Source organism: Myiozetetes cayanensis, unplaced genomic scaffold (genome assembly GCF_022539395.1).
Source record: "Myiozetetes cayanensis isolate MyiCay16 unplaced genomic scaffold, myiCay2020 scf12, whole genome shotgun sequence".
Lineage (NCBI taxonomy): Eukaryota > Metazoa > Chordata > Aves > Passeriformes > Tyrannidae > Myiozetetes > Myiozetetes cayanensis.
In genome coordinates, this window is record NW_026086826.1 from 24,689,950 (window position 1) to 24,713,275 (window position 23,326).

At 40.9% G+C, this 23,326-nt stretch overlaps 1 protein-coding gene across 4 annotated transcripts in view; it reads right to left on the reverse strand.

The window, feature by feature from the left end:
• Positions 1–3,255: 3,255 nt before the first annotated feature.
• SUCO (SUN domain containing ossification factor) overlaps positions 3,256–23,326 on the reverse strand; it is a 38,382-nt gene continuing 18,311 nt past the window's right edge. The window contains exons 5-24 of one of the 4 annotated variants that reach the window (XM_050306929.1): positions 23,138–23,278; positions 22,817–22,967; positions 21,384–21,504; positions 21,027–21,151; positions 20,494–20,561; positions 20,019–20,126; positions 18,889–18,994; positions 17,044–17,064; positions 16,754–16,809; positions 15,770–15,861; positions 15,110–15,175; positions 13,154–13,228; positions 12,552–12,645; positions 10,426–11,592; positions 9,471–9,558; positions 8,094–8,198; positions 6,988–7,142; positions 6,560–6,651; positions 5,334–5,389; positions 3,256–5,201 (exon numbers count right to left, since the gene is read on the reverse strand). In XM_050306929.1, the coding sequence (XP_050162886.1) occupies positions 4,755–5,201; positions 5,334–5,389; positions 6,560–6,651; positions 6,988–7,142; positions 8,094–8,198; positions 9,471–9,558; positions 10,426–11,592; positions 12,552–12,645; positions 13,154–13,228; positions 15,110–15,175; positions 15,770–15,861; positions 16,754–16,809; positions 17,044–17,064; positions 18,889–18,994; positions 20,019–20,126; positions 20,494–20,561; positions 21,027–21,151; positions 21,384–21,504; positions 22,817–22,967; positions 23,138–23,278 (3,334 nt within the window). In that variant the 3' untranslated portion in view covers positions 3,256–4,754. Of the gene's footprint in view, positions 5,202–5,333; positions 5,390–6,559; positions 6,652–6,987; positions 7,143–8,093; positions 8,199–9,470; positions 9,559–10,425; positions 11,593–12,551; positions 12,649–13,153; positions 13,229–15,109; positions 15,176–15,769; positions 15,862–16,753; positions 16,810–17,043; positions 17,065–18,888; positions 18,995–20,018; positions 20,127–20,493; positions 20,562–21,026; positions 21,152–21,383; positions 21,505–22,816; positions 22,968–23,137; positions 23,279–23,326 lie in introns of all 4 variants that reach the window. The other 3 variants (XM_050306928.1, XM_050306931.1, XM_050306930.1) reach the window with 3 other exon arrangements.

A 23,326-nucleotide genomic window follows, 5' to 3' on the forward strand; every position in this document is an offset into this window, starting at 1 on the left:
GGCAGCTGGATGTAGGCTCTGACCACATCTAACAAAGCAAAAACAAGCCTCACGGTGGCAAACATTTCTTTTCCATCTTTAGATCCATGAAGTGCAGAACTAACTTCCTCTGCATTCCCTACCAAAAGCCATACTGCTGATGTGGGAGTTACTGGGAGACTCCACTGGAAAGCAGCACAGGTGAGACCACTTGCAGCTCCCAGGCCTCATGCCCAGTCTGAGAGCAGCAAGGCAGCAGAAAGCTCCTTGGAAACTTCTTTCAAAGTAACTATCCTTAAATTAAAGAAGGGATAAGTAAGAAAGATGCATTCCAGTACCCTTTCCTAAATTAAAGTATTTTATCTAGACAAGCTCCAGGGACACAGATGAGCTTTGAGCTCTCACAAACCACAGTGATGTCTCCCACAGCACCCAGTGCTGTTTGACACTTCGGGTTTCCAGATGAGCCACCTGGTGCCTGCTCACAGCAGTTTGTGGTCAGCAACCTACACTTTAATTGTTCCAAATCAAGTGGAACATGTTTGTACCCAAGTAAGCAAAGCATGCTAAGCTGTTCCATCTTGCTTCATCTCGTGCTGTAACCTGGCGAAAGCAGAAGCCACACAGAGACACCTCAGACTTGAGTTCTCTACTTACAACACCAAATCTCTGGTAGAGTTTGCCTATTTAAAAACTGTTGGTTTTCCACTCTGATACTTAATGTATATAACCTAAATGCCTTATTTTGGCAACCACAGCTGGTAATTCACTTACACAAGGCGTATGTTTGTGACCGTCCATCCCCCTGAGGAGACCTCTGCATTCTGTCAATATTTTTTGACCATGGGCTCCAGACCTGCCCAAGGTCTGAAGAACACCATCCTCACTCAGCACACACACACTGGCTTCTTGGTGTTTTACATCAGCAGCTGTCCAATCTCAGTATGTAATATCACAGGATGGACTTGCCCCCCTCCCCCCCCAATTCAAATATCCACACCACCAAAGGAATTAATTGAGATTTACAGACTGTCTTCGTTAGAAACTATTACTCCCTATATAAAGATTACAACCAATTTGAGAGACCGGATTCCACCAAAGAATCGAATTTTGAAAGCCAGATTGCGTGACATTAATACAACTGAAAGTAAAAAATTACTCAAGAGCCCACATGAAAGGACAATGTGAAGCAGTAAGAACCTGATGTTGAGAGTCCTTTTTTTAAAAAAGTGGTTATAGATACTTAAAAGCAGGAAGTCAGAAGGTGGAAGCTGTGGTTCAATCTCCAGTCTCCTGCCAGAGCACACCGTCTCGAGTCTGCAAAAGCACAATCAGCTCTGTAGGTTCCTTCAGGTGTGTTATTCCCATGGTAAATTTCCTGTTCATTACAGGACAAGCTTTATCCCTGATACTCCTCCACAGAATGCATCAACTCCTTAGATCTAATTCATGCCCAGTGCTTAAAGTGTATAGAGAGCACAGGGTATTAAGACTGGTTTAGAAGGCATTTGATTTGACATCTGAAACTGTTCACTTGGAACTGTGAACGTGTGCTTGGAATTTCAACATTGTCAGACTGAAATAGTTATTGGTTTAAACACTGTAAGATCACCAAAAGACTTTTGTCCACTGTAGCAAACTGAAAAGGAACAGCTGCACAACCAGCAAAGCCTCCCCCTCCCTGAATATGCTTCTGCTACTGGGAAAGGACCTTCAGATGAGGTAAGTGGGTCCAACTACCCCCCAGCTGAAGCTACAAACTGGATTGCCAGAAAAAGGAAGAGGCAAATCCTGCAGAAGTAGGATAATCCTTCTTATCATGCCAGTGTCCTCCCTTACAAGATGGCTCTGCTGCAAAGACCTCTCTGGGGAGCATCCAAGACTCGTGACATGTCCTGTGACATGATCCACTGAAAAACTCTCCAGCCCAGGGGAGGCACAAGGCATTCCCTCCTGAGCTTGAAGTGTATAATAATAACTCACAAAATATTTGAGTTGGGGGGATGTGGGGTGTCTTCCCCCAGCCCCACTGGACCAAGACCACCACTTCAACCAACAGACATGGAAGCTGCAACTACCAAGTTTCATTGCTGCATCTAGTGGGTGGTGACTATATATATCCTAGGACCTTTATCCTTTCTTTCTCTTTCTCTCCCTTATACATATTTTTAAGTTTTATTTTTATGCCTTAATGTTGCTATGCTTTAATATTGCTGTATCACTATAGATGATAGCACCCAAAAGGGCAACACACCTGTTTACCTTTGAAACAAAGTTGTTCTAAAATAAACCCTACACATACATATATTTACAAACACCAATTATTGAGTGTTGTTTCTCTCTAATCCACCCCAAAGGATTTATTAACAAGAACCTGGGTTAACCCCCTCTTCTGGGGAGAGTTGTAACCAATGTGCAGCCTCATTCTACACTTATCAGCCTAGTATATACCTGCCAGTCTTTGGTTCACAGCCAGGGAGTAAAGATGGGCTGTTCTAAGAATTCACACATGTCCAGTTTCAGGTGGTTCTTACTGAAGAGAAGAGCCCAGCAGTGCCTGGGCAGTGAAGGTACACAGCTTCCTACAAGTGACATATCAAGAGAAAGGAGTAAATAAAAGCAGCCCACACCTTCCCCCCCAAAAAAAAACCAGCCACTCTAGCCATCCAAACCCCACCCCCCCAGCAAAACCCACACTCAATTACTTTTTAAATAACTGTACTATGATGAAGCAGAGAGTCTTGAGACACTCAAATGAAAAATCAGTGCTGGAGAGCCTGTGAATTCAGCATTTGGCTGCACACAGTGCTGCTGTGCTTGACAGAAATAAGGTAGGAGGGAGGGACCAGTAAGGGGCAAAACAAGCTGTAAACTCTGATTTGAAAAAACTCCTTAACATTTTCCTTTCAGGGCCTTTTATATCTTTCACAAACTTTAGCTCTGAGTACCAAGAGGTCATTTTCGAGCAGTCATTCTCACAGAAAGCAACCATGCCCAGGGATGCCCCTGGGTAAAGTGTGAACTGACCTGCTGGAAACTTCTCCAGCAGTTTCACAGGGCCACAATTCCTGAACTGTTAGATAAAGCACAACTTGGCCTTCAGAATTCACCTCCCCCTTTTCTTTCTTTAAATAGACAAACACATCTAGGCTGAGTTCATGAACTTCTTACTAGGGCCAAAGGACCCCAGTCCTAGCCCTGGACTGAAATTAAAGAACAGTCCTTCTCAGACATTTAAGCCACAAGTTTCATTTTCAAAGGAAAAATACCAGTAAATGAAAGACAAAGTGTTCAGATTTATTTGGAAATTCACAGTTTCTAATGGCACTACAGCTCTGTAGTTACATACTCTCATTCCACAACATTGGATGCTGCACTCTGGTGGTATGTATTTTCCTAATCCAGGTTTGACACCCTTCTGAATTCAGGTTCAACACGTCTGGTTCATGTGCTCTGACTGGCTAATTGTGCAGATCAACTCTGAAAGTACATCACTTTAAAGTATTCAAAAACTAACAAGAAAGCAGCAAAAAAACCAAAGTCTTTAAATAAGTCACATTACATACAATACCCAGGAAAGGCATTAGATCTGTTAAAAAGGGTACCACTAAAAGTGCTCAATAAGTTAACTTATTTTGTACAACGTGAACCTGTAACACCTGTCAAAAGGAATAACCTTTTGTTCCACTCATTCAGAACCACACTCAACATTTTAGCAACCACACATCCTATAGTATCCAAATATACAATCACAGTCAAAATAAAAAAACACTTGAATATGAAATACCAACCATACCAACACTGCACATTTGTTAGCCAATACAAAAGCAAACGTTCTGGGAACAACCGCAGTGAACCAGCCCGACTGCTCAGACCCGGAGGCTTTGCAAACTCAACACACCCAGAGCCAGCTTGGAGAAGGGCCTGGCTGCACCAAACCAAGCTCACCCTCCCATTCCTCAGCTGAGCTCTCACTGAACTCAGCACAGCAGCAGTGACCACTCTTCATCCACCTCCTTCAGAGAACTGCAGCAGGCCACTGACACGGCAAATGAACTCATCAGCCTCAGGTTCCACTGCACACGGGAAGTCCTGGAGAGCCACAGTCACCGATTCTGCACAGACTACAGCTCACATTTGTGACTGAAGGTGCAACTAAACACAGTTACAACCCTGGTGACATATTTTCCTCAGAGTTTGCAAAACCAGAATCTAGTCAGGCAAGTCCATCTATTGGTATTTTTACAGTATCCAGTCCACATTACCGAGTCCAGCTGAAGGCCAACATATGTCCCTTTACAGCACTGTAGTGTTGCATCTTCAAAAAAAGCTAGAGAAATTACAAAATAAATCAAATGACAAACAATTGTAATCTCCCCTCTTCCAGTGGCATTATAAATAGACAAAAGGCACATAAATATGGGAAGGTGCAAGAAATAGGAACAAAGCTAAAGGAAGAGGATTAGGCTTTTATCCCTATTCCACCCAACAAACTGGGTTTCAAAAAATCTCTGTCCCAGGAACTGTGAAAAAAAACCTTTATAAAATGAACCCTGCCCTCCCCCCAAGCTGTTCTCATAGGAAATTATCAGCCTCGTAAAGCTGCAGCTTATAGCCAAGATTGACACAATCCCATCTATTTAAAAAGGCAGAAACCAAATTTCTGAATACTTTCCAATTAGTTGAGCTCTTTGTCTCCCATTATCCTCCCACAGAATACCACAGACTGTTCTCAAACGAACAAACACTCTCCTGTTTGAGAAGTTCAGCTAGTTTTAGATGTGTCCAGACACCGTCGTGACACCAAGTGTTCCCACTGTTATATCTTTGTTTCCTTTGATTATGTCATGCAGGCTTGGCATTGACCCCGACTTAGTCTGTATTAGAGTTTTTATGAGCTTCCCTTGGTCTGAAACTTTCGACCGTCTTCGCTTTATAGCCCTCTTCTCAGTTTTTGTCTTTTGGGTCTGTCCATTGCACAGACTCGTACACGCTGAAATGCCACAAAAATAGGACTCCTCAGACTGCGACGACGTTTCGGAGCTTCCTTCGGATGGAGGGCCCTTATAGGACGAGTGATAAACTTCCCCAATGTTAGAGAAGTCCCTCTGGTTTGTGAAGGGCTTCCTTCCTTTGATTTCCCCGTTGGCTATGGGATGCACAGGCTCCGTTGTCGGCTTCACAGTCTCTGGTTTTTCACTTTTGTATTTGCAACGTTTTTTCTGCAACCACAAGTGAAAAAGAAGCAACAGTGAGGTTCTGGAAGGGAAGCAGAGCAGCCAAGACACATCCAATCACCTCTGCCAGCACAAGCACCTCAGCCCCACCAGCCCTCCCACCCCAGCCCACAGTACCTTCTTCTCTGGGGAAAACTTCAGAGGTTCTACAATGTACAGATCCTCTGGATCCACTGTAAGAGAGGAAACCCAGACTTAGCAGTCCCGACACTGCCAGCTCTAGAGCAACACAATCCTAAGTAAAGAGCAGCACAACAAAATATTCCGCTTATCAGGCACATTTTTTTCTCCCTTTGTAAGTTAAGGGGGCACAACACAAACACTGGAAGTGAGGGGAGCACACAGAGGAATTCCTCTGTGCTGTCATGGCAGTTGTCAGTGGTACACACTTGAAAACAGGTGGCTTTCTGATAAATTAGGCCATGGGAGAGGTGCAGAGAACATCCTTTGTGAAAAAAGAGCAGGAGTCAGCAGAAGCTGAAGTCTAAGAAAACAAACCAGTATAACAGTGTTTAACATGCAGCCTGACTCTGACAGGACAGAAGCATGTGCAACTATCAAGGCCACAGACTGGCATGAGACCAGCCTGGTATTCTTCCCCCAGTGCTTTGTAAATCATTCTTCCAAGATGAAGCAGGGGAGAATTCAGGAAAAGTGTGTTTTTTTCAAAAGAAAAAATAAAATAGTATAGGCCTTAGCTAGTCTTTATTACAACACATTTCCAACTAAACTTACGAGTTTTCATGCAGTTTCATTCACAGTACAAAAAGCTGTGAGGTAACTTTGCTGCACCCAAAGAACAGTGTCAGCTGCATACTTGGTAATTACTATAATCTGCAACACTTGGTTTTGCATGACAATGATGGCCTAAAGAAATCAAAATTCAGTTGTCCCAAGTCTAACATGAATACTGAAAAGACCCGATCATTCCTCATACCCAAGCCAAGATAAATGATCTAAATTTTTTACTACAGGTGCTAAATTTGAATCCTAAATACTTGCCAAGTTTCAAACACAGATTATCAGGACTTCTGAAAAGTAGGGCACTCAGACTTCCCACGTCTGGCACTTACAAGGAAAAAAAACTACTCTGCAAGCTTCACAGCTTTGCAGATCTGAGAGGCTGCATGGATTGCTACTAACCTCAAGAAAATGTGCAGAGCAGAGCAAAACTCATGTCAAAAATTACGCTTAAGGTTTTAGCATAATTCAGCACAGTTCTATGAATATCTGGTAATTTGTTCACAAATCACCTTGTCCTACAGAACACATACATGAACTACATGCACACTGTGCAGCACTAAGAGTAACACTAGAAACCAGATGTACAATACGAATAATACCTTCTTTACCAGCTAGCTGAAAAGACTGTGATCTGACCAGTGGAAGAGAAGTTCTTCTTTTCAAATTCATATCATCATAGGAGGAAAAACACCTAGAAAATTCCAGAAAGCATTTTTAACACATTTTTCTCAGTACTTTGTCATACACATTTTTCATTAGGAAGCATTTTTGGTAGAAAGACAGAACTGAGGTGCCCATGACAGCCTGGCAATCAGACACAGTACTATGTTTGCAACAGGGTATCAAGTGTGGTAGCCCCACAATGCTTCTAGGAGAGAGTTACTACAAAGCAGTAATGGCTCTTTGCCAACAATTTTGACTGTGCAGGAAGAAGACTCAGAATTAAAGCAGAAGTGCCAGTACCAGCAGACTGTGAAAATACCAAAAAAAGCTACAAGAACAATTAAGTTTCAAATATAAATGTTACCTTTTGGGGCTAGGGTAGTGATTGCTTTTGGGAATTTTTGAGAGGTAATCGTCACAGAACTGAGAAGGGCTCCTGCACCGCTGCACAAAAAGCACCAAGCCCAGGATGAGACAAAGAACCAGTGAAATCACCAGGTAAGTCTGTCGATCAGAAACCTGCAGGAATTGGATACAATTATTAAAGACAGAATAATTTTGTGATACTACTATTTTCGTGGTTTAAAAGACAAATGACGTGTTCTCAAGGCACTGTACTTCAGTTTCAATTAAATTGGAGTAATTTTTCAGAGGTTTGATGCAGTCAATTGGCTGTGCAGCTGTGAAAGCTGAATCCCACTACCTGCTAACACGGCACAGTATTTCACTGCCTACAGTACCAGCATAACTACAGAAGCTGCCACCCCTCATAAAGAGCATTCAAACCTACCTGAAAGCAATATACTGCCCATAAAAAAAGCATGCTCAGAAGGTAACTTCTCTAGTTTACAGTTGACATGGATGCAACACTATAGCAAATCTAAGCAATGCTTTTCATCAGCTGACACTGAAGTACTTCACAGAACACCATTACAGTAATTTGATTCAATGTGGTTTCACCAACCACAGCACTCATGAACAGGAGCTTAGCCAGGCATCAAAGAACAAGTTTTACTAAGGGTTAGAAAACAGCTCAAGGGAGGTCTCTGGCAACAGGCACAAAATAAAAAAGGTCATGTTTATGATACTGCTTGGAACGCCAGGCAGGAGAACATAAACATTTGAGACAAGACATTCCCAGTGTTGTTGCCAAAATCCACCTAATCTCTGAAGATGACAGTATCCAGTGAGGAAAGGAGAAAGGTGCCTTAGCTCAGACTACAATCACAGGGCTAGGAGGGTTGTAGTAATTATTACCGATTTTGCTGTGTAATTATTACCAAATATTACCAATTTGAGTAACTCAAGCTACTCAAATTTGTAGCTAAAAAGTTTAGGATAAAGCAATCTAAAAGCAACACTACAGACAACTGAAAGCTTAATTTAAAGACTCTGGTCTCTTTAAACAGAGATCTGTTTATGCATCTGTTCCTTCTGAGTCCTCATGCCATAGTGCTGAGCTGTAATTACCTCCCGTTTGAGCTCGGCCACAGTTGCTGACAGGTTAGAAGCCAGCTGGGTCATGTTGGTGAGCTGTGCTTGTAACAGCTGGATTGCTTCTGTCTGACGCTGATCCTGTGTTAGAGAGAGTCACGGTCATGCCAGTGCTTGTCAGGTTCCCACTATCATATGCACTCCTGTGTTCAGCTCGTGTTCTGTCTGACACAGCCAGGCACTCTGCAGCCACATGACTCATCCTGCATTGTTTCCAGCACAGTTTTATGTAACATTTTGACTTGTCAGAAAACATTTCGTAAAGTTATGCCAAGTGCATTTCATTCCAGTGGCTTGTGGTGCCCTCCCTGCAGGCGGGGAGCAGCCAGCTCCAGGCAGGGCTGTCAGCAGGCTCAGGACTGCCACGTCACACAACACACATGCACAGGGCCAGGCACAGCTCCAGCCTGAGGGCTGACACAGAGCTCCTGTCCCAGGATCAGGCAGACAGTCACTTAATGACAGGAGCCAGGAACAACAACTTCGGAGCTGCTCCCTGGAAAAAGCCCTGACAGGATTCTTAATCCTATGAGAAATTAAGGAAGGTGAGCAGAGTATCAGGAAGGTTAATCAAGAGGAGACTGACCAGCATTGATACTCTTCAAAAAAACAGAACAGAAAAAAGAGAACACATGTGAAGTTGCCATTTTCTTCACTGTTGATGGATGAGCAAACTACAGGTCTGAGACTGCACTTCAGAAACTTTCAGACAGTTTGGGACCAAGCCTGCTATGCCACAGGCACAGCTGCTTTAGTGAATATTCAGCACAACCATCCAGGCTGTATCCCAGAGCTGCTCAGAAAAGCCAGGATGGCAGAGCCAGGAAAACTCACATTTTAAAGAATGAACTGAAGCTTTTGTTACACGAATTACACTTTCAAATGCAAATTTCACTAAGCCATTACTGCACCCCTCTGCCTTTCTATAGTTTAGGTCTCTTCAGCAGCAGCAGAGTTGTCTATCAATACTTTAAATCAGATATGGAAAACCAACCAAGTTAAAAAAAATTGTTTTGAGTGCAGCTACAATCAAGAAACAAGGGCTGGGACTGACCTGGATGACTTTTTCATTGACAAAGACCAAAGAGTTTTAGCCATTACCAGCTGACAATTTATTTTTATTTAAAAAAAAAAATCAGAAAACAGAGCTGGGAATGGCCTTACTCTAAAACAACTGGGAACATACATAAGAATTTTATTATGGAGAAAAATACAGGGAAGCATGGAATGGATGCTTGTAAAAGACAGATATACAGCTCAATTGAAAGAGGATTTCTCCATCTCCTTGCAACTCTTCATTAAAAGCAAACTTTCATAATTAGGAAAACACTTAAATACTCCAACAAGCCATACCTGCTCCTCTGCTATTCTTGAGGTGTTCTGAAGTTTTATTATTGTTTTATTGAAAGCCTTCTGCATTTCTTCCATTTGCTTGCGGTACCTAAAACAAAGAGCATGTAAATCTGAAATATTAGTGCATAAAACTCGTCAGCTTAGACTTCTCTTCTGAAAACATGACTATGCCAGTGAAAAACCTCTCTTTGGCCAGAGATGTTTTATTCAAATATCAAGTGGCATTTGCTTTTAAGTTTCACACATAAAACAGATGTGTCTTTCTAAGGAGTTTTTTTGGTTTTTTCCCCAAGGATAAAATCAAATCTATTTCAACACCTTGGAATTTAGTGACAATTTACTGGAATTCACTCTGGAAACACTGACTGCCAAGACAGAAAACACAACAATAAGTATAATGAAGAGCCCCTTCCCTGGAACCAATTCTGAAACTTGAACATTTCCCCATTCTCCTGTGGCTAAAGAGCACCACAGATATATACTAATATAGATACATCCCTTCCAGAAAGCTCTTAGTTCCTTCTCCCACACTCACTTACTCAACAGGAGTTATTACAGATGGGTAACATGGTAATTTAAGTGGAAATAATGCAATAAAGAAGGCATTGTAGGTCTGTGGCATTCAATTTTAAAGCAACAGAAGGATGTGCCCTTTTGTTGAAAGGATTAGGGACAGGATTAGTGCCTACATCCTGGACACACTTTATCCTTTTAAAAAACCCACATCAATAGTCCTCAGAACAAAATAAACGTGATTGTATCTGAAATACAAAGAGGGAACCTCTGCCACGCACAGACAGACAAGCTGGGGCTCCAGCAGCTGCCAGGCTTAGTTACTTGCCTCAGTTTTCCATAAAGCTTTATGCTGTGACTTACACTTTACCCAACTTCCCATGTTACTCCCCATATAGGTATGCTCCTCTGTGTCAATGGCTGAGACCATCCTCAGACCTACCTCTGACTGAGTTCTTCCAGGTAACGGCTGCTGAGAGACATGTTGACTTCCAGGGCTTTTATGCGATTATTCAAGCGCATGAAGACCGACTCCTTCTGATTGGATCCATGAACAAGGTTGCCATTAGCATAGCCCAGATCTGTTGAATTCTGAAGCTCAGCATAGAAGTCTGTCGCTGTTCTCTGTGGTCCCCCTGAGACTGGAATCGCCATTAAAGCTTCTTCAGCTGCCTGATCGTCCTCCTTTGTTTCGACGGGCACAGAAGAATCGACAGGAGGCAAAACGGGTTTCTGAGCTTCTGGAGTGCTCTCCTTTCCCTCCCCAGCAACACTGGCTACTACATCCACTGTGTTTTCAGGCTGCAGAACAGTCTTTGTAGGCTTAGAAATCACTGGAGTAGCCACAGTCTCTCTTGTGCTCATCTCCTTTACCTCAGTGACCACACTGGTCTCAGAAGCTACAGGGCTTTCTTCTACAACCGAGCTCTCAGCCTGTTCCATTTCAGCACTGATCTCAGGAACATCCACCTGGGGAGTCCCCTTCAGTGCTACCTGGGCTGCATCTTCTTTTGCAGGCTCCAACACCACGTCTGTTGTGGGTGATGGCTTAACTTGAGAGGTAACTTCCAAGAGGAGGGACTGAGAGACAGTTTGAGGATGGCTGGGCTCCAGTTCAATCGACTCTGTGGTCTCGTTACTTATCTCCTCAGGGACCGCACTGCTCAAGACAACCGCAGCAGTAGATCCAGATGGTCTCTCAGCTTTACTGTCCAGTTGCTCGGGCGGAGGCTCATCTATTGACGCAGGGACAGACTCAGTCAGAGCTGCCTGTGGCTGCTGCACATCAGCAGGGTGAGCTGGCCCTTCCTTGCCTCCAGTTTTACTGTGCTGCCGGTGCAGGGCCACTGCCACCGAGCACCACTTGAACAGGTATTCCGAAAACGTGGAAATGCAGCACACTGCTGCCATGTCACAGCAGTACTGCTCTGTCTCCAGCTCAAACCAGGTCGATGATTCTTCTTCCTGATCATCACTGGACAGCAAGGTTACTGTGGACTGGCTTGTATCTTCTTCATACTCTTGTACGAGCTGAACAATAGGACTTTCTTTAGTCAAATCCACCACTACTTGCTCTTTATCTATCTGTGGAATATCTGTAGTAACAAGTCTACAACAAAAGAGTTAAAGACAGGACGTTAACTCAACAGTTTCACATCTGCTCTGGAAGACTGCAAAAGTAGGATCTTTCAGAAAAATCAGCAAGGTTCAGTCTGGTGACCAAAGGCCAGTTTGGAGACAGTGAGAAATTCTCTAAGGTAGTATTTTCTCTGGTGTTCTTCAGTCTCAATTTGCAAACAAATTATTTCAACCCTTGCTTCTGAAACAGAAGCCTTCTCAGTCAAATACTGCCCCTTCCTTCACCCCTGAAAAAAGTCACCATTTCAAATATCACTGAATTCTTCCACAGCAAACATCTTACTCTGCTGCTGCAATGTTCAAATGCAGGAATCTCAGCCTTCCCACTGAACTTCCTTAGTCTCTCAACAACAGAGTACCAGAAAACCATAAAACCTCCAAACATAGCACAAATCACATCTTAATATTTAAGAGGTAGAGTCTTGACTCTAAGTAGCCAAATCAATTCTCAACAATTGTAATCAAGTGAAAAAAAAAGCCCAGAATCTATATACAACTCCTCTTTCCAACCTAATTCTGTATATTTGCATATGAATTTTAATTAAGGATAGTCTAGCAAAAATATAAGTGTCTAAACATGAATTTTTGCCAGTACAATTTAGCTGAAGTTTCAGCACTACAATTTAATGCCTAATTAGTCTCCCTTGCAGGAGACAACTACAAAACCTGGACCAATATTAAGTCAGTTGCTGTGCCAAAATAAAACATGTAATAATATTTTGTTATGGAAATACATATAAACCATAACTAAACCAATAAATTCCCCTGGTTAGTAACAATATCACAATACAGATTTCACCAAATACTTGCTTTTTCACTTGTTTATATCTGTACATCACACCTTAGCATTCTGGTACCCAGGATTCCAGACTGGTGCATGTTAGTCTCTGCTAGGAACACATTACAGAAACCCCATCACCAACCACTTACTCTGGTGAAGGAACAGGCGTTGGTTCCGGCAGTCTCGGTGCAGCTGTTGAAGTTGCAGGAGTGGCAGTGACATTTTCAGACACACTTTTGTTCCCTGCTGCAGGAAGGAGGTAAATGTGAACATTAACATTCAAAAACCATCTTTGTTTCCAAAGAATTTGAAGCTTGGATTTGTTGCTGGGGTTTTCTTTGATTATTAAGTGCACTACCAAATTCATTGCAGATGTTATTCAAAGTTGAATGAAAGTGCTGTCAGTTTATAAATATGATGTTGTGGACAGTCTCAGAATACTTCCAGAAAGCAGCAGGAAATCAGACTTTACAATGTAAGCTGGGTAACAAAGAGTAAAGATCTCTGAACAGGCCTACGTGTTATCTTTGTATCGGTTCCTTTCTCAGCAAATTTGGCATCTTTGTTCCACTTTTCACAGTAAGTAAGATAAGAATTCCATGACACTAACCAGCTGTGCCATAAAAGGTGGAAAAAGTCACTTAAACATAGATCATCCAACTCTTCACAGAAACATTAAACAAGACAATAAGGAGAAATTCAACATTTACAGAATGTTTTTCATTAAAGAAAACAACCATCAATAAAATACCTTCTGCTTCAGTTGACTCTTCGGTTTTGGCTCCGAGCATATTAGCAGCAATGTTCACCATACTGAGGATGGCATCTAAAGGAGACAACAGCTACTCAACAAGGACACACTCACAGATTAGCAGCACTGAGCAATCTGCTATTCTGCAATACTTGCTTGAAAGGAATCACAGTATAAAGACATTAAAAAAACTTGGTCATTCTATTATGTTGGATGCAGCTGATCCTTTTAAAGGGTAAGTTAATAAGCTAGTTAATAACCTAACCTTCACCAGCTGGACCTTCTAACACCAGCAAGGAGTACTTGCTGATCATCAGTCCACTGAAACCAAGGAATAGTACAACAAACAGAATATTTAAGCATGGAATTTGCTGACAACTTGAGTATGTGAACCTCTGAGGAATGTCATAAGCCAGAAATCTAAAGCTTGAACACTCAAATGGAAAAGCCCTAATAAAGACAGGCTGGCTCATTTCTCATAACAGAACCAAAGTGAGTCAAGAAATGTCAAGACTAGTGGAAGACTGCAGAATGCTTCTTATGAGATTAAATGTCTGGGAATCCCTGAATCTCCTCCTCAGATGACCCTCTTCCTCACTGCTTGTTTGAGACAAATGATGCAAAATGGAAGTCTATCACTTTTGTCCAAGCATGTACATATAAGAAAACTACCACAAAAAAAAACCCCACAAACTCTACTCCTTCCAAAAGAGGAACACTGACTACCCTGCCAGAGAGGAAAGGTCTCAGCAAGATCCACTAAATAATGGTCACTGCAATGTGTCAGTGCTTTAGGAAGACAGCTGAGCACAATCAGCAACAGAGGTTTCAAGTCTTTTCATCTTAGCTTTAGTACTCTAAAAAAACTACCAGAAAAGTCACTGCATTTTTTAGACAGTGAATATGAACTTGCAACACTGCCCTTACAGACAGATCATGTGAATATGCATCATCAGGACAGCCTGAAAGTAGAACATTTGAAAGCCTCAGAGAAGAGATAAGCAGTATAAGGGAAGAATTTATTGCTTTCTCTCATCTGTGAGACACTAACACTTGGAAAGAATCTGCCTTTTGCACTATCTATTCCCCTTTTAAAAACTGTTCTAAGCTGTGAATATTCCTAGCCATGACCTTTTTATTCTCAGGAGACAACCATTTTCTAGGAAATAGTACCAGAGAATTCTGAAGCTCTGATCCATTATGGGATGAAAGGAAAGCCTGAGCCCAGACAGCATTAACTGAGTGCAAATCTACAGTACAGGAACAAATCTTCATTAACTGAGAAAGAAGGAAGAGCAGAACAGTGCAAGAACTCCTTAGAAAAAGTTGTGTGGAGCTGATACCAGCCTGAATAATTCAGCAGTTAAGAATGCCATTAAAACTGAATATTCACCTATTCTTAACAAAAATACCCTACACTGTAGGTTTTCCAATGGGAAAAGTGAGAAGAGACAGTCAAGAACCATTAGTTCTCTCAAAGAAAAAAAAAAAAACAAAGCCCTGATGGAGACGATAAGTTACATATGTACATAAAACCCTCTCAGAAACAGTATTCTCCATTCCTCCCTTTCAAGCTGTACACAAAGTAAATCTTTACACTGTCTCATATAAATAAAGCACATTAAACAGAGATTTCCAAGTTCCAAATAGTTAAGGTTCTACAGCACTTTAGTACTGGCAACTTACAGCCCTGTGCAACGTTCCCATTATCGGAAGTGCTCAGGATCCATAAGTACAGAACAAGTTTTCACAAAATAGACATCCTTAGAACACTTTAAGATTGATATCCCAACTTGAAATTGTCATCTACTCCTATGAAACTAAATAGGAATCACGACACATTGTTTCGGCAGAACATGAAATTTGTAGATGGTTGCATGACAAAACGTTATTCTACTTTGAATTAACTCCTCTTGTTTTAGCACAGCAATAGTTTTTCTAATAAATCATACTCACTTGTTGCAGAACCAAGAAGATTTTTTGAAGATTTTTCTTCGCCTGTGTTGTAATCCAATAGATAATCTATGCATAAAGAAGAACACTTGTGACTATCAAAATTAAACGGGTCATGGAGAGAGAATACCAACCTCAAGATCTAACATTTCATTTAATTATGTCAGTTTGACAACATGAAAATAAAACTACAGAAATAAAGTTGGGTGTCAGATTCAGGTGTTCCCCAGGATTCACAAGACAGATGCAGCAAACAACTCATTGATCTTCAGAGGCTGGAGGTAGATGGGTTTACATTTTTCAGTTAAAACACCAAGTCTGCAGCCAAAATAAGCTCCTTCCCAATTGCTTGGAGCACTGATTATAAAAACAATCACAGGAAATGGGCTATGGGCACTAAGTATAAATCTTTTTTGTGTGAGTTGCTTTGATTATCTTTGTAATCCTTGACTACTGTCAGCACATGAAGAAATTTTTGTCTATTCTGCCAACTGAAATAGAGACTTGTTACGAGCATTTTAAGGCAACCTCCCACATAGTTACATTTAAACACCCAGTAAATTTAACAGTCAAATCTTTTATCATAACCAGGAAACAACGAGCCACCAGACTAGCACAGGGGATGTGTGAATGGCTAAAAAAATGCACAAGATATTTGTTTACCATAATCTTCATCAAAGAGTTCTTGCCGTTCAGACTGATACTGAGAATCAGCTATTTCTTCATACTCTTCAACCATGCTAGTACCAAATACCCTAGGAACAGAGTTTGAAAAGAAAACCTAATATTAGCCTATTAGTTATGTAATTGTGTTACCTAATTGATAAGCACTTTTATGTAGTAAATTAATTAGAAACACAGTAGTTGCATTCAGTTAACCAAGATCAAGCAGGAGGTATGTTTATTTTCTCAAAGTTGTATCCACAAAGTCCACTGCAGACTTCTAAATGCTGAACCAAAACAAGACCCTGTTTTTCATTCTATTTATTCCAGAGTGTTTTACTCCAACTCAAACCTAGACTTCCTTGTCTCAAGCTCTCCAGGAGCTCTTTCACCTCTTCAGTCTCACCTTTGACTAACTTCAGAATTATCTATCATAACTACTTCACTTTGCATACAATATTCTCTGACCTGTTCTGCCAAAACCAAATCAATCCAATTTTAAAGCAGTTCTTGTCAACTGAAAATATGGTTTGACTTCTACCACTGCAGAGTTCCCAAGTTCAAGACCTGTTTTTTTAGGAGCAGTTCAGAGGCTGATGGTCCTCTGATCTACAAACACACAGGTGTTTCTCCTTGGATATTTGGCACCTGGGGTGCCAAAAACCACAGCAGCTTTCCAAAAGCACTCACCACACCTGCTCTTTTTAGTTCCCCACTTGCTCCCTATTTTGCTTGGTCAGCCTTGAATGCTCATGTCCTTCTCTAAAGCTGCTCCTGTTCCCTCACACTCCCCCCTACAAATATAAACTATTCCTTGCATACTAGAGAACCAAATCAAAAGATTTAAAGCTTCTTTAAACAGACATGAAGGACTCTACACAGCAGGCAGGTTAAGCAACTACTTCAATTCACAATATTTGCAAATAACTTTAATTGAAAACTAGAATTTGTTGCTCAAAGACAAAGCAAAACAAAAAATATTACCTTATGAGACTTAAAGGACAAAAATGTTCCGATCCAAAATGTGATATCAACTCCACCTAAAGAACAAGAGGTATTTAAAATAAAACTCCAAAGACCTGCAGAGTCAAGACTTCATTAACATACACATTCAACCTTGAAATTCCAAGTTTTGTTTACTCAAGGGATTTGCAGACTGCCCACAGCAGAAAAGACCAAGAGATTTATTCTTGCCATGCATTAAAGTGCTGAGTCGCAGCAGAGAGCACCCCAAGCCCCAAGCATTCACCATTCCAAAAGAAGAGGTTGCTAACCTTTATGTACTTGATGAACATCTGAAGCGAGAGAAGGGAAAGGAGAAAAAAAAAAAAAAAAAGATGTCAGTACAAAGGCTGAACACACATGCCACAGGCAACTACAGAGTTTGGCTGGGTTTAATTCAGTACTATAAATGCCTAAGATGACAAGCTGTGGAGGATTAAGTTGCAATTCTACATCTGCCTTGGGTAGCAAGATTTCTTTTAGCCCTTGTACCTTGCAGATTCGAAGGTTACATGCAACGAGTGTTTTATTAAGTTATAAGTTTAAATTCAGTTATTCAATTTCTCAGGGCAGCATGACTGAAGACAGAATATTGAAGTGTGTTAAATGTTCTAAGTGTATTTTTATTTTCCCTTAAAGAGCACAGACTACAGAAAGTGACTCAAAAGGAAAAATAACCCCACACGGCATGCATTTGTGTCCTGCTGCTGCTTCAAGTTCAGTATAACGTGCTCCAGTTTACAGAAGCACGACTGGAGAAACAATAGAGCTTCTGATGACAGACTTGGAAGCTTCAGTTGTCTGTGTATTTCCAGTGCCACCTTGACTACACTGGTATTTATTTCATCTGAATTAATTTGCAAGTGTAGAATACATTTATGAAATTACTATGCAGACACTACCACTGAAGGACTGTAATAATCTACAAGTGAGATCAACTATTCCCATAAAAGCACCCTTACAAAAAAATTTCCATTGTTTTTTATAAAAGCTCAGTAGGCCACTGAAACTAAACTTTTTTAAAAAAATTCTGGACTCTTCTTCTGTAGACTACACACTCAGAACTTGAACATTTTACCAAGCTCTATTATTCAAGGCAGAGCACTGCATCCACCAAGGGATTAAGTGCTGAAGCATCTACTGGAATTCTGGAACTTCAGTGACAAGCAAGATTCCAGCTACCTTGAGGCATTAATTCAGCCAGAAAACAGAATTAAAAATAAATGAAATCTTTATTCTGTGACTCATGCAGAACTTCTGGGTAGAGAAGTTAAACAACTATCATTCATAGCTGCTTCTTCATGAAAGCACAAAGTGTAATTTAGTAGCACAACCAAATATTTTTTTTTTAGCAGCACCATAACTGGCAGATAAACACATCACTGGAGAGGACCTAAAAGGTCCATATTTTATTTGAATTTAAACCTCCACTATATCCCTATATTTTCACATCCCTGTTCAAGTACCACATTATTTATTTATGGAGTTTTATTCTCTTTGAGTCCCCTGAATAAATGCAAGCTATTTTGAAGGTGGAGATATCATGGCAATGCTCCAGTAGCAGTGAGCTTAAATGATTTGCCTGAATCAGAATTATCATCGAGCAACTGCAAAACTGCAGTCTGAATCTATTGATGAGAACCAAGATTCCAACATTTAGTCTTTCAGGTTCACTTAAAACTGTCCAGCAGAATCCACTACAAAGATATCCAGAGAGACACATATTGTGATCTGTGCTCCAGGGAGTGAGACAGGACATATATCTGTGTATAAAGCAGGTACAGCCAAGAGACAAAATAGGTCGAGATTTTTCTAATCTTACATTCAGGGGACAGTTGGTTAAGTCAAATAGAACAGAACATTGCCTGGATTTTTCTTAATTCAGGTATCAGCTAAGTGTGCACTTGGACACCAGGCAAGAGGTGCCTCCCAAGATCCTCCCAGTGTCAGAGCCCTGTGACTGTGCACGGCCCATACACTGGGGCCACCAGTGAACCCCGGGCAATGAATGGTAAGGCAGGCTTGGATAACATTTCTCTGGGTGCTGTTACTCAGGGTAAGCCCAGCAAACCTTTCCACCCCTGACAAGCGTGGATGCTCTTGCAGTATTAAGTTACCTTAACATATTTCGCATACATCTGTTCATCCAGAGGAAAGCTTTGGACATTTCTCTCATCTCTGGCATGGAAAGTACCTAATTTAATCCATTTGTTTGTTGGATACCTAGAAAGGAATCAATGGAGTCAGCTAATGAAATGCAAGAACACAGTGTTTACAGACATTTGCTGAGGTTGCCCAGAGAAGGAATAATTTTTTCTTTCCAGTTGCACAGTAACAGCCATGTGCTTTTTATGGAAAGAAGAGCTGCAAGATAAAGTAATCCCAACACAAAAACTCAGCAGCATTTCTTCACATACTTAAAGCACTGTGTAAGCCTTTGAAGGACAAAACCCTCTACTTGATCCAATTACTGAAATTCAGCCAGTCTACAATAAAGTATCTGGAACTGAAAAAAAAAAAACCTCAAAGGAACAGTGAAGAACACAACATGTGACAGGTTGTAAATACTGTTGTAAGCAAGCAGTAAAAAACTGTGAGCAAAGCAGAGCTAGAACTGCACAACAGACCAAGTGCTGAAAGTCCAGATCTACAAGCTTTGAGCACCCAAAAAGAAACTGAGTTTTTTCTGATGCACTGTGTCAGTGTCTGCTCCTTCACAGCCCAGAATTTTGAGCCCTGCTCAACCCCAGAAAGCAGTAGGGGCACAACACTGCCTAAAACATCATAAAGCCACCCTTTAAACAGCCATTTGGCCAACCTGTAGGACATTTTTTTTTACCCCTTTCAACTCCTCAATGGTGTACTCTTTTTTCTTTTTAAATAATTTGGAGATTTTTTGACAGAGTTCACTGAAGACACCTTAAACCACATGAAAATGGTCTGAATGACAGGAGAGGAGACAGCCCACAATGTCAGTAGCATTCTGTTAAGGAATGTTCATTTTATAATCTGCTACCCACTGCTTAAATACTGTAGAAATTCTGCTCCTTTATTGCTGCCTGTCAAAAGAATTTTCCTTTTAATTTTTTAAGGTGGCAAAGGAAAAAATGCTAAATCCGATAAAATACACACAAAGAAAATCCATGTAACTTCATAATAACAGGCATACACAGACCATGTTCTTTGAAGCCTTGTATCTAATAATGATTTCATTTTTCATTCAGAAGGGTAAATTTCGATAACATACCTGTCACTAATTGACACCAGAAAGTCTTTAGGAGTGGAAGAGAATAATTCATGATTTGCAATGTCAAACTGCTTTACTTGGACTGGTTCACAGAGCTCAACAACAAACCTTAAAGACAAACAGGAAATATTTAAAAAAAAAGAAAAAAAAAAAAGACTTTTCCTTCCACAGTTACAATCCTCAGCCCTTTACCCCACTCCTGCTGCAAAACCACAGAAATGCTGTACAGTAAGAAGGTAACACTGCTCCCTTCAGAATCACTAATGGTATTTTCCTGAATATCCACCTTAATATTACTCCTCAATATCACAGTAGATTTGTATGGGAGACATAATAGAGCATCCCGTGTTAATTAAAGTTCCTTACAAATCCATTTCAAGCAGCAACACACCAAGGTCAAGTCAGTCTCACAGGATAAACACATTCCCATCACAGTGGAAAACTGTAATGATATGAGCAAGCCTCAGTAACCTACCAGATTTTAGTACTGCAAGGATTGAGCATGTAAAGGTCCATGTTTTCCATCAAAATAGCTGAAGTGCTCTGTAGAAAGAAGGGGATTAGTATTTTAAATTGCATGGTAGATACCAACACAGCATCAAGGATTTCTTCCTGCTTCCCAAGAATAAGTCTGATATTAGGTATGCAGCCTAAGTTTCATAACATTATGAGTAAGATAATACACAGGACATTCTACTGTGGAGCCATCACAGATTACTGACTAAGGTGAGATGTTTAATACAACTTGGTTCAGCTGTTCATTCTGTAATAAGTAGACTCTGCTCCTCCTTCTGAATTCACTTAAAAAGACATCAAGTCCTCTATAATAACCCCTCTTAAAAAAAGGCACAGAGCACTATGTCCCATTTTTATAACTCAAAATCCCAATAAACACAAACACAGGAATAAAAGATCACAAATCACTGCTCAGTTTTAAGTGTGCTTTGTAGGACTTCCTGCATAACACTACCTTAAAATAATGCACACTGATAATTGGTAAATGCTTACCTTTGCCTCTGGGTTGGCTGCCAAGATTTTGGCACCACACTCCACAGAGGCGTAGTTATTCCTATTTTTCTGGACCTTTTTAGTGGCATGCTGCCCACCAACAGCAGAGGGGTGCATTGACTGACCTAGGGACAAGAAAATATTGCTGCTATAACAAGCCACACAAACAAACAGTATTTTCACTGTAAGCGAGCTTCTGCTCACTGCTTTTACATAATGAAGGTCATTAATTATGTAGTTCCAGCAGAAAAATGAAGTTCCAGGCTGCATTCCAAATTGAGACAGTTTCCCTATTCAAATCTAGTACAAGATGAAAGTGGTCTCTGTTTAGAGCAAACCAATGAATCCTGAACTTACTCTTTTCTTTCTCCACTTCCATGACTTTCTTCTTCCATTCATCAAAGGTTGGAATGTCTCCAGGGTCCTTTGGAGTTATTACTGATGTGGGGTCGATTTCTCCTGTTTTCTTGAAGTCTTTCTGCAACAGAAAGAGCCACCAATTGTGAATATTTTTCAGTCCCAACAATGAAAACAAAAGTGAACTTCAATGAACAAAGCATGCTCTCATCAAGTCAAGAGCAGACACATCACTTGCACCCATGTTAACAACTCAGTGCCAAGGTAAGCAAGCTTACAAGCCAGAAAAAACACATGATGATTTCCTCCCAGAATCACAGATTCTTTCACCAAGATGATGGTTATTTCTGTGGCTAAAGTAATACATTTTAAGTCAAATGTAAGCATTCGGTCTCAAACACCTGCTTTTTCTTCAAAATTTTCGCTTTTCCTCCCCCCTAATAAAGAAAGGTTTCCCTGGAGCAAAAATCTTCAGCCACAGATTTTGGTCATGACAGAATTCCAGAGGTCCCCCAGAATTTCTGAACATCTCAAGAACAGCAGAATGGGATATTTCAAAATGGTTTCTTTAATGTTTAATCAAAGAAATAATATTTTGGACTTGCCTAACAAAGCAGTAACCCTGTTAAACTGAATTTCAAGTCAACTTCTCTGTACAAACACATTTTCAGCACACCACCAGATTCACAAAAAGCTCTGGCTCAACATTTCAAGTGTAGAGGTCACTTTGTAGAAAATGTTTTAAAGTTAGTTCCCAAGTTATTAGTGGCAGTTTAAATGTGATCCTAAAATAGCAAAAAGCCATGGCCTTGGTAGTTCTTTAGCTATTTAAAAAGCATAAGCTTTAGAAAGTGCCTCACAGTAAGAGCATAAAAAAGTCATACAGTTGAGTATAAAAGACCTGTCTAGCCAAATATTCCACTTTAACAGGGGCCAAGTAAGATTCCTGGGACAGAATAAAAACACACCAAACATTCTGTATTTCCTCCAACTGTCATCTTAGCCTCTAGCCATCTGCTTGCTAGCCAGGAACTTCCTGACTCAGTCGAGATTCAACCCTCAGGCTTCTCTTCTACAAGCTCACTTGGACCATGCAACTTCCCTCTCTGTTTTCTTTTTCAGCCCATATAAAAAAATTCTGCATCCACAGTGTCCTGTGAGAAGTCCCAGTTTAAATATCTTCACATAAAGAACAGTTCTTCTGGATTCTCCTCCAGAGAGTTTTACTTGATTTCCCCAAGTCTTGTATTTGAAAAGACTTGCCAGCTCAGAAAAACTGAGTGCCAGCAGATCAGCCTTGCTGCCTTTTATTCTCTGTTTTATACAGTAGCAATCAGAAAAGTGATGGCTATCACCCATCTTTATCAGTGATGGTAGCTTAGCAGAGGGCACCAGGTTCCTGTGTGTGCTGAGGAAATACCAGCACTGCTTACCTCCCTTTTTAAGTTCTCCGAGGCATTCAGAGCAGATTTTTGCTCCTCTGCCCCCTTTTCAGTTACTGAAACTTTCGACTCATATTCAGATTTTGTCTTCTTTCCCTTGCCATGTGAGGATGATATATTCTCTATATGTTGACCTGCAAGGCTGAAAGTTGAAAGAGTATTAAGGACCCATAAACTCGTCAGTCATATGCAATAACAAACACACAAATATGTAGATAAGCCAAGCACATGCAAATGTTTGCTGCAAGGCCAGGACAGGAAAGAACAACTCCCTTTAAACTACTCAGACTCCCAGCCTGCTTGGATACTCACCTCTCTGGTGGACTGACAAAAGAGGAAGGCTCACTCGGAGGGTCAGCCTCAAGTGCCCCACCAATATCACAGTCAGGTTCTGACTGCTCAGCTTCAGTAGAGCTGACTGCAGGGGGATCAGCACGGGAATTCTCTATTGCACTGAAGGGAAAGAAATAACATGCCTTTTACCCTTCTGATGATATAAGT